This window comes from Leptidea sinapis, chromosome 40 (genome assembly GCF_905404315.1).
Source record: "Leptidea sinapis chromosome 40, ilLepSina1.1, whole genome shotgun sequence".
Classification (NCBI taxonomy): domain Eukaryota; kingdom Metazoa; phylum Arthropoda; class Insecta; order Lepidoptera; family Pieridae; genus Leptidea; species Leptidea sinapis.
Genome location: NC_066304.1, coordinates 3,915,016 through 3,928,756, shown reverse-complemented (window position 1 = coordinate 3,928,756; position 13,741 = coordinate 3,915,016). Strand labels below are relative to the sequence as shown.

Below are 13,741 nucleotides of genomic sequence, written 5' to 3'. Positions count from 1 at the left end.
CTATATCGTGCCGTATTATGCGACAACGTAAGGTGATTAAAATTTTGTTTGCTAAATATGGAATTTGTTTATTTGAAAATTTCAATATCTAAATTATTAACTTTAAATTTTAGATTAAATTTTTTAACCATTAAGGTTAGATAGTTCTACCCGTGTGTTCATTTAATGTCGCTATTATAGAGCAACTTAGATATTTTTTACGTCTAGATAGAGCTTCTTGCTGCTAGACATCCCATGAAAACAGGCCAGGCTTATTACTTTAGTGTGCGTGACAAGCTATGTCTTACACTCACGATATGTATCTCACTTTGTGTTAGTGTGCGTGCATTGCTCAAAATAGAGGTAAACAGTCAACCTCATTTATTTTCGACGTTTAAATGATGTAAGGTGTTTAATTTGCAATTCAGCCATTTTAACCGACTTCAAAAAAGGAGGAGATACTCAATTCGACTATATTTTTTTATGTTTGTTACCTCAGAACTTTCGACTGGTTGAATTGCATATTGTTGGATCTTTTAGGTATGGCTCTACGTTGGTCAACTTGAATGTACCAGGTATTGATTTTTGTTAGTTTATAATAATAATTATAAAACGTAACCACTGGAATATTTGCATGTCTGTCAAGATGAAACATGTGCCTACTCTTAAATTTATAACAACTTAAGCTGTAAATGTTTCTTGCAAATAAAGAACTTTGACTTTGCATCTTTTATATGCTACCAGGATATTTAAGTCACCTACCGTAACGTCGTTATAGTCAAGTAATGTCTGTGGCAGAATTTCAAACTACCTGCAATCAAATTGCAATGTGCTTAAGTTCATAGCAGCATTGCAAAATTTTGTACGTCTACCTATACATATTCAGACAAATTAGTGTTCTTCAGATACATTAAAATTATTTCAAAATAAAAGATACAATATACAAAAATAATTGCGTATTTTTGTATAATCTAAATAATCTAATTCTATTAGTTACGATTATTGTTATTTCTGGAGTCCTATAAAGTATATAAAGTTGCCTTAAAAATAATTACTATTCCAAAGTTAAGTTCTAAATAAAACACATACATAAATAAAAATAGTTTATTTGACTCAAATCATTTTATTTCCTACAAGAAAAATCCTAGTGGTTTCACTTTTAGACTGACTTATTTGGTTCAATAGCCTATCATTCAAAATGAATTAATATTAGGACCTAATAAATTGTAAACAACACTATTGCAAAGGTTTTTCCAATTTTTCTGGTTTCTTCTCCATTTTTTCTGGCTTCTTCTCTGTTTTTTCTGGCTTCTTCTCTGTTTTCTCTGGCTTCTTCTCTGTTTTTTCTGGCATTTTTTCTTTTTGTTCTGGCTTCATCTCCATTTGCTCGGTCTTCATAGGCATATCTTCCTTTTTCTCCATCATTTCTTCAGGCTTTTCAAATTTCTCTGGTTTCATTTCTTCTGGAGCTTTAACTTCAGGGATATCCACTGGCTTAGTTTCAGCAGGCATTTCGGGAACTACGGGTTGCTCGATTTTTTCGGGCACCGTTTCTGGATCCGACTTTTTCTAAAACATCGAAAATATAAGATTATATTTGTAAATCAGCATAAAAAGGCATAAAAGGCATTTATTTTCTCAAAATTGATTCCTTTAGAATTCTTTTTGATGTCATTTCTTATACTACTACTATATATATTATTAATTTATATATTATCAAACAGTAAAGGCGAATATCCAGAAGTGGAATGATATAGGCTGATGATGGCAAGTGCTCTTTTGCAGTTACGAGAGTTATAACAGTAAAACTAACTGTACTCGTATGAGCAGTGTTCATCTGGGACTGTAAAATGGCAGTGCATTTACACTTATATTGTTGCGTCCCGGTCTGAATGTTTTAATGGACTTTATTGATATAACTTTAATGGGAACATTATTCTGCTTAAACTTAGAATGGAATATACTGATATCTTAGTGACGTCATGATGACATCAGGTCTAGGAATAAACTTCATAAATCACCAACGAAAATGACCGTTCCATTGCTCGAGACTTAAGACACTAGATGGATCAGTAATCTGCCTATTTAGCATTCCATTAACAAAGATTGGAGAAAATGCCTTGCCCTATATATAAAATTCTACTAACAGGCTATTGAACAATAATCCTTACCACGACTGATGGTTCAACTTCAACATCAGCTTCAGGCACGATAGGGGCGTTTTTAGCATCCACCTCCTCGCTCTTTATCATAGGTTCTGCTGCCGGCTCGGGAAGAATATTGCAGTCACCTTGGTTTGTTTTCACGAAGAATGTTCTCGACAACTTGTACTTGTCCAGGACAGCATAGGCTGATTGTAACACCGCTGGTGGTGCAAGTCGCTCCCGAGTTAACAGCCACGCATTCTCTGTAGATAAATGAATACTTTAAAATTTTGTCGTGTTGGTTGTTTTTTCTTCTGTCATCTGCTTTTAATATAATAGATATTGTAGTAAATAATACATCATGTACAGAAGAAACAGATAATTAGGGGGACTATGTTGAATCCCGAGAGTAGAATAGGTTTCTTAATAAGAATCCTGAGCGGTGTTAAGGATACAAGGACTAAGATGGTGCTTTTTACGTGGCGAGAAAATAATGGATATTTATAATTACCACAGTAATTCAGTGCCATGAAAAGATCGGGTTACTTTTCTAGATTATAGTAAAGAGATTGTAAATTTATGTACTTAGTCAGATTTTTTTTGCTGGAATTACATTATTACGAGTATATTATATAAAATTTCTACCTAAGATTATGAGCATAATTATTAATGAGAATGCATTAAAGTGGGATTCCTAGCGGTGGCGGGGTCATGACTATCATTTTTTCTAATTTTTACTTTATTTTTTTATAAATTGTAATCTTCATCTAATTTATTCATTAATTATGAAATAAATAACTTATTACATGTATTTTTACTAATTAAAGAAAATATATTAATTCAACTAAATTATATAATACCCAAACATATTTTTGAACTATAATATGAGTTATTTATCTATTTATTACATTAATTGCTGTCATTAAAATTTCAAATACATTTTTGTGATTTTAATAATTTGATTTTATGATCATTTTTACAAGTTGAAATTTATTTTGCATAAATAGAAGAAAAATAAAGTACAAAATATAAATACTAATACAATAATTTTTATGTAAAAAAAACTTGACACAGAGCATGACGTGTAATCGGCTAAACACATGGTCGAACTTGGTACCGCCGGACCATCATACGCCTCGCACCAATTGGTCCGGCGTCGTACTCGGTACGGTACGGTAATAATGATAATTTTGTGCGATCTACAATGCGATATATCATCGAATATGATCCGGTAGCAAACCGCGTCCGAGGTTTCGGCTATTTCAGATGAAATATTTTTGCATATTAAATTTCAAATTGTTAAATGATCGTAAAGGCCCAAAAACGTTTTTGTTTTATTTTTATAATTTTATTTTATGAAAATAAGGGACAAGACGAGCAGGACGTTCAGCTGATGGTAATTGATACGCCCTGCCCATTACAATGCAGTGCCGCTCAGGATTCTAGAAAAACCCCAAAAATTCTGAATTGCACTACAACTGCGCTCGTCACCTTGACACGTAGCATGTTAAGTCTCATTTTCCCAGTAATTTCGCTAGCTGCGGCACCCTTCAGACCGAAACACAGTAATGCTTACACATTTCTGCTTCACAGCAGAAATAGGCGCCGTTGTGGTACCCATAATCTAGCCGGCATCCTGTGTAAAGGAGCGCCCCACTGGTAAATATATTAATTTGTAAGTTGAATAAGAGTAGTTATTGTAATAAATAAATAAGATAAATTTGGTCGTTATATAATTTCGTTATATTTAATTTATTTTTTTCAATTATTAAAAATACATTCGGCCGGACCAAATCCGACTATGTGTTTAGACTATAACGAGTCACATACTCGTAGACATTCAATGAATTCTCTCATAGAAAATATGTCAATACAAAACAAATATTGTAAATAATAATAATTGCTTAACGGCCGTTCCCAATATACTATCTACAGATATAGATAAATTTCTACCTTCTACTGTCAGTAATTAGCTGTCAATAATCTGAAGCTGTCCCAATATACCCGATATGTCATTCTTATCGCCTTATATTGGACGCGTGAATTGCAATTTCAATACAAACTTCTATCGCTGGTAAGCTATACGTCCTCCTTGACAGACAGCGTGTACGGATATGGTGAGTTACCGTCGAAAAGTTTATTGGGACAGAAAAGTCAACGATAGTTACGATTTTTATCTAAAGTATCAGATAGACTGAATATTGGGAACGGCCGTAAATGATCCCCACCATCCAGATGGACTGTGGAGGACCGCCACACATCTGGATGTGTGGCGGTCCTCCACAGTGCGGTTTTCAAGGAGCTTTCCTCCACGTACTACAAAGTTGTGGAATGAGCTTCCTTGTGCGGCGTTTCTGGGACGATACGACATGGGTACCTTCAAAAAAAGCGCGTACACCTTCCTTAAAGGCCGGCAACGCTCTTGTGATTCCTCTGGTGTTGCAAGAGAATGTGGGCGGCGGTGATCACTTAACACCAGGTGACCCGTACGCTCGTTTGTCCTCCTATTCCATAAAAAAAAATGAACCTGAACAATAATATTACTTACGGATGTGGACTGGTCCAATGCCGCTACACGACCACATGACGGCGTAATTGTCATAATCAGTGCCCAGAACGCTGAACTCGCTGTCGTAGGGCACAGGAAGTGAGCTGTACTTCACCACCAGCCGACCCTCGCCTTCACGTCCGATGTTCTCGAGGGTTCCATCCATTACTCTCTTCAATCCAGTCCTGTGGTTATAATAGTTATTAGAAGTAATAAAAGAATATTAATTATGCTTGAGATTTTTATAGCTTTAGTCATGGATTGGCAGATATAAAATCGATGTAATGATTTCGGTCATTCCGTGATAATTTAGTTTGAAAACTAGGATAATTTATGGGTCTAGACTCAAAAACAGTAATATAATTCCTATAGCCACTAAGGGTACAAAAAATTGGATTTAACTAACTTTAAAAAATAACTTATCTATACCAATATTATAAAGAGGAATTCTTTGATTATTTGTTTGCAATGAATCGGCTCCGAAACTACTAATCCGATTTGAGAAATTCTTTCTCTGTTTGGAAGCTACACTACCTCAGGATGACAAAGGCTATTTGATATTAAAAAAAACAGTATTCCTACTAAATCTCCAATAATGTAATCCAAGGTGTAAAAAATTTACGTTACTGAACTGTCGGTATTACGATTATTATTAGCCGGTCAGTCATATGTGTACGCGGATGAAGGCTCGGGGTATCAGCTATTTCAAATAAAATACTTACAATGAGTTGGTTATTTCATTGGACACAATGATCCTTCCTTCAGGAGTGGCTTCATATTTTGTGTTGACACAGCGGGTGGCCAATTCAGACACCGTGAAGTAACGCTCGGCTTCGTACCAGTTGCCCAGGAATCTATTCATGTTAAAGTTGGCCATGGGCTGGAACAACAAAAGTAATTAGTTAAGAAAAAAATTGCTTTTTATGGAAAATGAGGACAAGGAGCTTACGGGTCACCTAATGTTAAGTGATCACCTCCGCCCACATTTTCTTGCCACAGAGATGTAAGGGTGTAACGTAATAATAATAATATGCTTAAGTGGGCGTCCATTACTTACGTGATCCATTTATGAGTTTTTATCGACCCCCCTTTCCCCCCTTGGTGAGACATCGTAAGATTTTCCTCAACACCCTCCCTTAGGGGAGATTCTTCAAAATGTATGTTTTGTCTAACATGTTCTATTACTTTTATTGAAGAATAGCAAAGTACTAGTATTTGTGAATATCACCGTTATTTAAAGTCACTATCATAAAATCAAATATAGATTTATTCTCATTCAGTCCGTGGAGACTCGTGCATATTTTACACCGTTTTCTGCTAGAAAAATATTTATGTGAGATTTGGATCGATTTAGCGTTATACCCTCCCCCCTAGTACTCACCCCCCTCACCTTACGTAATTAACACCCCCTAATATGTTAAAATTTAAATATTTCCTACTACAATATGCACAGAAAAATATTTCTGTTAAAAACTGCTACAGTAATTAGAATCTGCTAATTGTAAATCTTTGCTGTTTTTTAAACATTATCTAACAGGGATTCAGTTGGTGGAATTAATTAGTTATTGTTTTGTATAAGTCATGGGACGGATGGATCCAAAGTCATGGACTTCGTTCAGAAACTAGTTAAGGCAAGTTAACAAGACTTCGGTAAGGTTTGAGGACTTGCAACGTAATTTTTATGCCAGTGAAACTATTATTACACAAATTATGTTTGAATTTAGTTGGTATTCTTAAAATCTTGGAGGTTCCTAAATCAAAGTCAAATAAAACTCAATTAATTAGGCTTAAAGTAAGCGCTTTTGAATCGTTACTATAAAATATTTCTTTTGAATTACTGAATCTACCATATGTTCGGAAAAAATAATGCTCGTGAGAAGAACACACAAGAAACTGAACGGCCACTCCTTTCAATCAAATACAGAAAACAAAATAGTTTTTAAGGTATCCAATATATGAAATGTGTTTAAATAAAATCAAATATGTCATTAAAAGTAATAATTAATAAATTATATAAATATAAATTATCTTATATTGGATGCATCAACCTTTAGAGCTTGAATTCATTGTTTGTGTAAGGATGCTTCGTGAACATGATGGTCGTGATTACTGTCATAATCGCATCCAATCGAGTATTCAAGCTCTTTCAAGGCAAGAAAAGTAGTTACAGAGGCCTATATTATTCAAAAATAAAAATATGCAAAAAATAACTCACCTGATAATCTGGACACCATCCTAAAGATGGAATCTGCGCCGACGCGGTCGCAAGCAACACAAGAACGGAGAGCCTCCACATTGTTCAGGGATGGTTCAGGGATGGCCGAAGAATCGGGAATGATGATCTCAGACCTGAACTTCGCTTATAAACCCTCGCAACAACGGGAACCGGTCCCTGTCTAATGGAACACCATGTGCAATGAACTGCTAACTTATTATAAGCTGCAATCCTTGTTAGGTAATAGAGTATAATGTGCTAATGGTCTTACATTGTTTTACCCTCGTAGCTTCAAGTTTTTATACGTACAAGAATAGTGCAAACTCCTTGCGAGGCATTAGTACTTTCGTTTTATTCCTTTTTCCACTGTTTGTCTTAGCTCTTTCTTTTTTTAGGTATACCTGTTTATATTTTTATCCATATGGGTCGAAAACGAACGTTGATGGATTAAACATGCCTGTAGCAAGATAGTAAAGCGCTCTTCGACTGAATAAGGTGATATTAGTGAATTTTGTAGACGTGACTGTTGTCTATTCATATCTATTATGAATATCAGTAAGCATTTTATCGATAAAGATGTGTGTCTACCTGTTCTAATTTTTGTCTCAGCTATGCTCCATTATTTGTAGTCGTATTATAGCATTTTAAAATATCTTATTAAATTTCGATTAAAGCAACGTAGGTAGTGACCAGTCACTATATTATATTTTCTAAACCAATTCAACAATTCGGATAAGACTAATATAAAAAAACGTGTGGGTCTCTGTCCAGACAGAAGTAATAAGTTCAATAAATCTAACTAATTGTTGTGTTCAGAAAAGCTTAGGTTATTAATTAAATTATATGTATATTAATATGATGATGTAACGAAAGTTTATTTATTCATAACCATTTATTGATTATAAAACATATTTTATTATTAGTTACAATTCTTGAATATATACATTAGAATTTCTTGCATGTAATTTATTAGTATCATTATTTAATTTTATAAAAGTAGCAATTGGTTAGAGTGAGAGAGGAGAAGCCTGCTTGCCGTTGCCGTATGTGTGAGAGAAAGGAAAGACAGACAGACTAGCGCCGTAACGCGTTACGTTATGAAGCAGTTTAACAAGTTATCACTTCAAAAGTGTGTCACTTGTAATGAAGTGGGCGAGTGCATGTTGCTGTTATCATCGACTTCTTGTGCAACATCTAACTGCGGTTGGTAATAGATACGCACTGCCCATTACAATGCAGTGCCGCTCAGGATTCTTGAAAGCCCAAATATTCTGAGAGGATTCAATTGCGCTCGTTACCTTGAGACATAAGATGTTACGTCTCATTTGCCCAGTAATTTCACCAGCTACTGCGCCCTTCAAACCGTAACACAGTAATGTTTACACAATACTGATTCTCGGCAGAAATAGGCGCCGTCGTGGTACCCATAATATAGCCGGCATCCTGTGCTAAGGAGCCTCCCACTGGTAAATACTGGTCTGCAGCAATAACTACTATACCGACTTTTGCCAACCGCAGTTCCCCTGAATAACATGTACTCGCAAAGGTCACGAAAGTCGAGTTATACAAATAGTAATAAAAATGTGACTTTTACGTAATAACCTAGTGTTTTCCACTAACAGTTGCACGTGTTTTAATTTAATTAAATTCTTTTAAAAGTATTTTATTTAATTAAAAGCCTACCTAAGTTTACTATTTAATATAATCATTCCGCCCCAAAACTAAGGACATGTACGTCAGAACCACAGAACTTCTGTGGTCAAAACGATTGAATAATTGAATCGAATTATTAGAAAGAGGTCAGCTATGAGTCAATTGTAATTTGGCTAACATTTTGCTCCTATAAATTTTATACGAATCAGATTCAGTTCTTTCAGAATGGGCATATTGCTTAAATTAACTTTAATAATATTTGAATTTAACGCGAAAACCTAATGTAAAAATATAGTTATAATTTCACGCGTTTTAATCATTTAAAAAGTATTTTATGTCAGTAAATAAATGTGTAACAATCGCGTTAATCAAAGAAAATAAATAAAATTTTATTTAATTATATTAAAAAAATACATAAGGTTTCTTTAGTATGTTATAAATAAAAAAAAACGCTTTTAAATACGAACTATGAAGTAGAAGAAAAATTTTATAAAGAAGAGTTTGTCCTACGCTCTATACAAAGCTGTTTTTTTATTGTTATAAGACTGGAGTTCATATTGCTACGGAACGAATTATTTTTTTAAAGTTCTTAACAGCATCAAAATGTACTTAAAGGACTCGACATCTTCTCACTGCATGTATGTTAAAATCTTATGAAAATGTATAATTGTTAAATCCATTTTTTTTTCTCCTCTTTTGTGCGTTTATCTTGCGGCGCCCTTCAGACCGAAACACAATAATGTTTTCACATTACTGCTTCACGGTAGAAATAGGCGCCGTTGTGCTACCCATAACCTAGCCGGCATCCTGTGCAAAGGAGCCTCCCACTCGTGAAAAGTTACCAGATAAATGATAATAATCAGGTAACTTAAATGTAGCTATTGTGAGAATAAGTAAATAAATATTCCCAGTATCAAAAACGCTTGAAATTATTTAAATATTTTATTATTATTAAAAAGTTTACTTATAACATTTAAATATTTAGAAGATAATGCGAACAAAGAGAAGCAACAAGCAGTACCATAATTGGCGAGTCTCGACAAAACAAACAGAAAGAACCAGTCATTCGCAGTTTTGCTGATGCAAGTTTAAAAATAGACAAGTTGCATAGAAAACAAAAAGTTAAACCGGTCGCAGGCAGATGTTTTAGTGCAAACTGACTGTGCATGGGAAAATTCCAGCGTCTCCTTACCATTTCTGGAGAGCACGATTCATTCTTATATATTCCTTCGTTGAATATCCAAAACATATGAAGTATATTTTTTCAAATTCAAATTGAAATATTTTTATTCAGGACTTAAAATCACTTATTGAACGTCAAAAAAGCCTCAGACCTGAGAAGAACGGGCGCAAGAAACTCAGTGGGCTTTTCTTAATTTTATTACAGTATATTATGTAGACACAGATTTTTTTTATAATATTATTTTTATAATTAGAAAGCCTGAGGGTGTTCGCTCCGCTTAGGAGAGTCTTTTATGTTATAGTAACATTTACCACATATACGTTTTTAACAATTCTTTTAAATTGCGTAACACATCTCTTTAGTACATGTTCTGGGACCATGTTGTAAAAGCATATAAATCGCCAAATAAAAGACTTACTAACTCGACTTAATCAAATAATAATAAGTTTATGTTTGTTCCTCGCGTTAACTAATGATAATCATTGTCGCAGTTTCTAGCAAATTCCTCGATGTGCTTATAACATAAAGAACATCAAAAATATATTGAGACGCAACAGTCTAAATGTTTATATCTTTGAATTTTTCTCTTAATGTCTCTCTGGGACATAGGTTATAATAATAATGTAAGTAGATATACGGCAGCACTGAAAATTTCGGGAATCAAAGAAGTGACACAACATTACCATTTTAAAATGTATTTATTGCTTTTAGAAGTATTCTCCGCGAAATTTGACACATTTTTCCATACGATGGAACCAATCATTGAACAACCATTCCATTCGGAAGTTGGGGCCTCCAAAATGGCCGTTTTGTAGGCGTCCACAGCTTCTTCAGGTGATGAAAATCTCTGACCACGCAATTTATTCTTTATTTTAGGGAAAGTATAGAAATTAGAATTATTATTAGGGCTTAGGTCGGGGCTGTACGACGGATGGTCTAATAATTCTATGTTTTCTTGCTCTAAAACCTCTTTTGTTCTGTGCGCGGTGTGAGAACTCGCATTGTCGTGATGGAGGATGATGCGGCGGTTGCAGTTCTCTTTACGGAGTTCAGAAACGACCTGTGGCAAACAAATGCTAGCATACCATTCTGCATTAACCGTTATTTGTCCCTCAAGAGTCGCAACATGGCCGGTTTTGGAGACAAACGTGGCCACCATTTTTTTTGCAACACTCCGTGAACGAACAATTTTTGTTGGCTTTAACTCATTTTCGAACACCCAAACTCGTGACTGGTTTTTTGTTTCGGGTTCGTACGCATATATCTAGGATTCGTCACCTGATACGATGTTGTATACAGCATTTGAGGATCCTGCGTGGAATCTTTCGAGAGCTCTGCCGCACCAAGTAACGCGAGCCGCTTTTTGCTCTTCACAGAGCAAATGCGGTATCCATCGGGAAAACAACTTTTTTACACCTAATTGTTCATGCAAGATTATTTGTATTTGACTCATGCCAATATCTAAAGATGCCTGAATTTCGCGGTATGTCACATGTCGATCTTCCTCAATCAGCTTACGCACAGCATCAACGTTTTCTTTGGTGACTGCAGTTTTTGGACGACCTTGACGGGGATCATCACTGAGCTTGACACGTCCACGTTGAAATTCAGCAAACCAGCGATAAATTGTGGTTATGGACGGGGCTTCATCACCAAATGCAGAAATCATCCGTCCAACACACTGTTTTTGTGTTAAACCACTTCAAAAGTCATAATAAATCATCGCTCTAGAATTTTCTCGAGTCAATTCCATTTTCTCAACGACTAAACAAGTTTTGAAAAGACCTTGTGACAAGACCGAGAATCTTTTTTTAAATAAATAAATGGTATTCGATTTTTAAAACCAAGGATTTTTCAATTAAAAAGATTTTAATATGACTATGTATCTACGATTTATAATAGTTTTTATTTGCATCACCTGCAAGACACACAGATAAAGGACTGTAACAGAATACAATATTTTCAAAGCTTTCGCTTGATATCTCTATCAACTGAGTGAAATTACTGGCCAAATGAGACTTTTAACATCTTACGTCTCAAGGTGACGAGCGCAATTGTAATGCCGCCCAGAATTTTTGGGGTTTTTGAAAAATCCTGAGCGAGATTGCATTGTAATGGGCAGGGCGTATCAATTACCATCAGCTGAACGTTCTGCTCATCTCGTCCCTTATTTTCATAAAAAAACTGACTGGATTTTAAACGCAAAAATATTTTCTACTTTGAAAGTCATTGAATTCTTCAATTCATTAAAAAGTTTTCTTGAGGATAAAACAGTAAATAATAAATAATAACTTAAAGTGACATCATTACAATTATATTACTATTATTTGAAATTATATTATAAACTAAAATGAATGTGCCTATGAATTTAGATAAAGGATTGGTCACCGCTGAGCTCCAACTAGATACCGCAGACGTAGTCGCAAAGTTCAGCAACTCGAGCTAGTCTCGAACAATGTGTGACGTTGACATGCCTCATGTTCTATTAAACTTTGCTAATAATTGGAACTAAAATGCGGGGTGCGTAGTAAGAGTTTATTATGATACAAGAAATAAGAAAGACCCTGGTATCACATATCATCATCAACCAGTACGTATTTTTTATTTTATTAATTTTAATGAAAAATAGCACAAAGCAATGAAAAATAACAAAATTTTAAAGATGCCATTAAGTGTCAAGATGCCACGCCCACAGGCATCTAATAGTTGCCGTAATAAAAAAGCTATTGTTCTTAGGTTCTGCGGTATCAAATTGGAGCGCAGTGGAGAACTTAGCCTGTGAAATTATAATTATTGAATGATTGACGTTCATTTAAGTTTGTTTGGGGTTTATATATATCTTTTATATTATAGTATATAATTGTTACAGAAATTAAAACGTCGACTGAGTTTTTATTCCAGTATTTGTAAGTTTGCATGCCTTATGGATTTTATTATTAGGATAAGAGCACCTGCTAATTATAAGCTAACAACAGCATACTTTATATCTAATCTAATCTAATATATAAAATTCTCGTGTCATGGTGTTAAACTTTGAACTCCTCCGAAACGGCTTGACCGATTCTCATGAAATTTTGAGTGCATATTGGGTAGGTCTGAGAATCGGACAACATCTATTTTTCATCCCCCTAAATGTTAAGGGTGGTCCACACGAATTTTTTTTGACATTTTTTTTTAAATTTGTTTGATTATGAATCAGCTTTTAAAAACACATTCACCCATCTACGATCAACAGTTACTTTTGTATCGCGATTTTAATATCGGCAATACAACGTTTGCTGGGTCAGCTAGTAATAATATATAAACATAATTTGATTTGATTTATTTAATGCTAACATTTAGGAGACACTAAAATATTTGTAAGTGGCACAAGTTCCATACAATTTTAGAGATCCTCCCTTAAAGCTATATTTTCTATAAATAGTTCATAAAATTTTAGAATCATATTTTATTTATTTATAGTGTTAAAGTTTTTTATAATTTACTCACATTTTTGTCTACTCAAAATAAACTTACTAAACTTTGAATTGAGTTGAGTGTTTTATTGGAACGCTTTACATTGATTGTATTTATAAAAAAGTGTAAAATGATCAGGCATAAATATTTACAGCAAGACTACGAGTAGATATGTTTTACAACGTTTGCAATAATTTCCGTCAAAAAATTTCTTAACAACTATAGCGATAGTTATAAATAACGGGTTCCGTACGCGACGGAATCAAACGGGTAATAAGGGTTACTAGACCATTGCTGAAGCCTTTGAAAATGATAAAAAGTGATAAAAAAAATATAATAATGGGATGAAACCTATCTGAAAAGGAAGAGAATATAACAAGAATTATAGGAAAAATAAATTGCGGGCGATCTGAGGTCGGTAGTGGAAAAGGGGGGTGTTTTAAGCTAAAAAACGGTTTATCTCGATTTCCGGCAAAACTATTGTGCCAATGTCATATGGAAAAAAGTCAAATGGCAAAGTTGTAGGTAATAATGATATCTATACCTCTTGTTTCCACACTTTT

At 34.3% G+C, this 13,741-nt stretch overlaps 1 protein-coding gene across 1 annotated transcript; it reads right to left on the bottom strand.

The window, feature by feature from the left end:
* Window positions 1-1,069: 1,069 nt before the first annotated feature.
* LOC126976414 (apolipoprotein D-like) lies at window positions 1,070-7,029 on the bottom strand. The gene is made up of 5 exons (XM_050824733.1): window positions 6,887-7,029; window positions 5,394-5,551; window positions 4,672-4,856; window positions 2,151-2,386; window positions 1,070-1,548 (listed from the first exon to the last, which is right to left on the bottom strand). Exons 1-5 carry the CDS (start codon window positions 6,965-6,967, stop codon window positions 1,216-1,218), a joined length of 993 nt encoding a protein of 330 aa, XP_050680690.1. The 5' UTR covers window positions 6,968-7,029; the 3' UTR covers window positions 1,070-1,215.
* Between the last annotated feature and the right edge of the window lie 6,712 nt (window positions 7,030-13,741).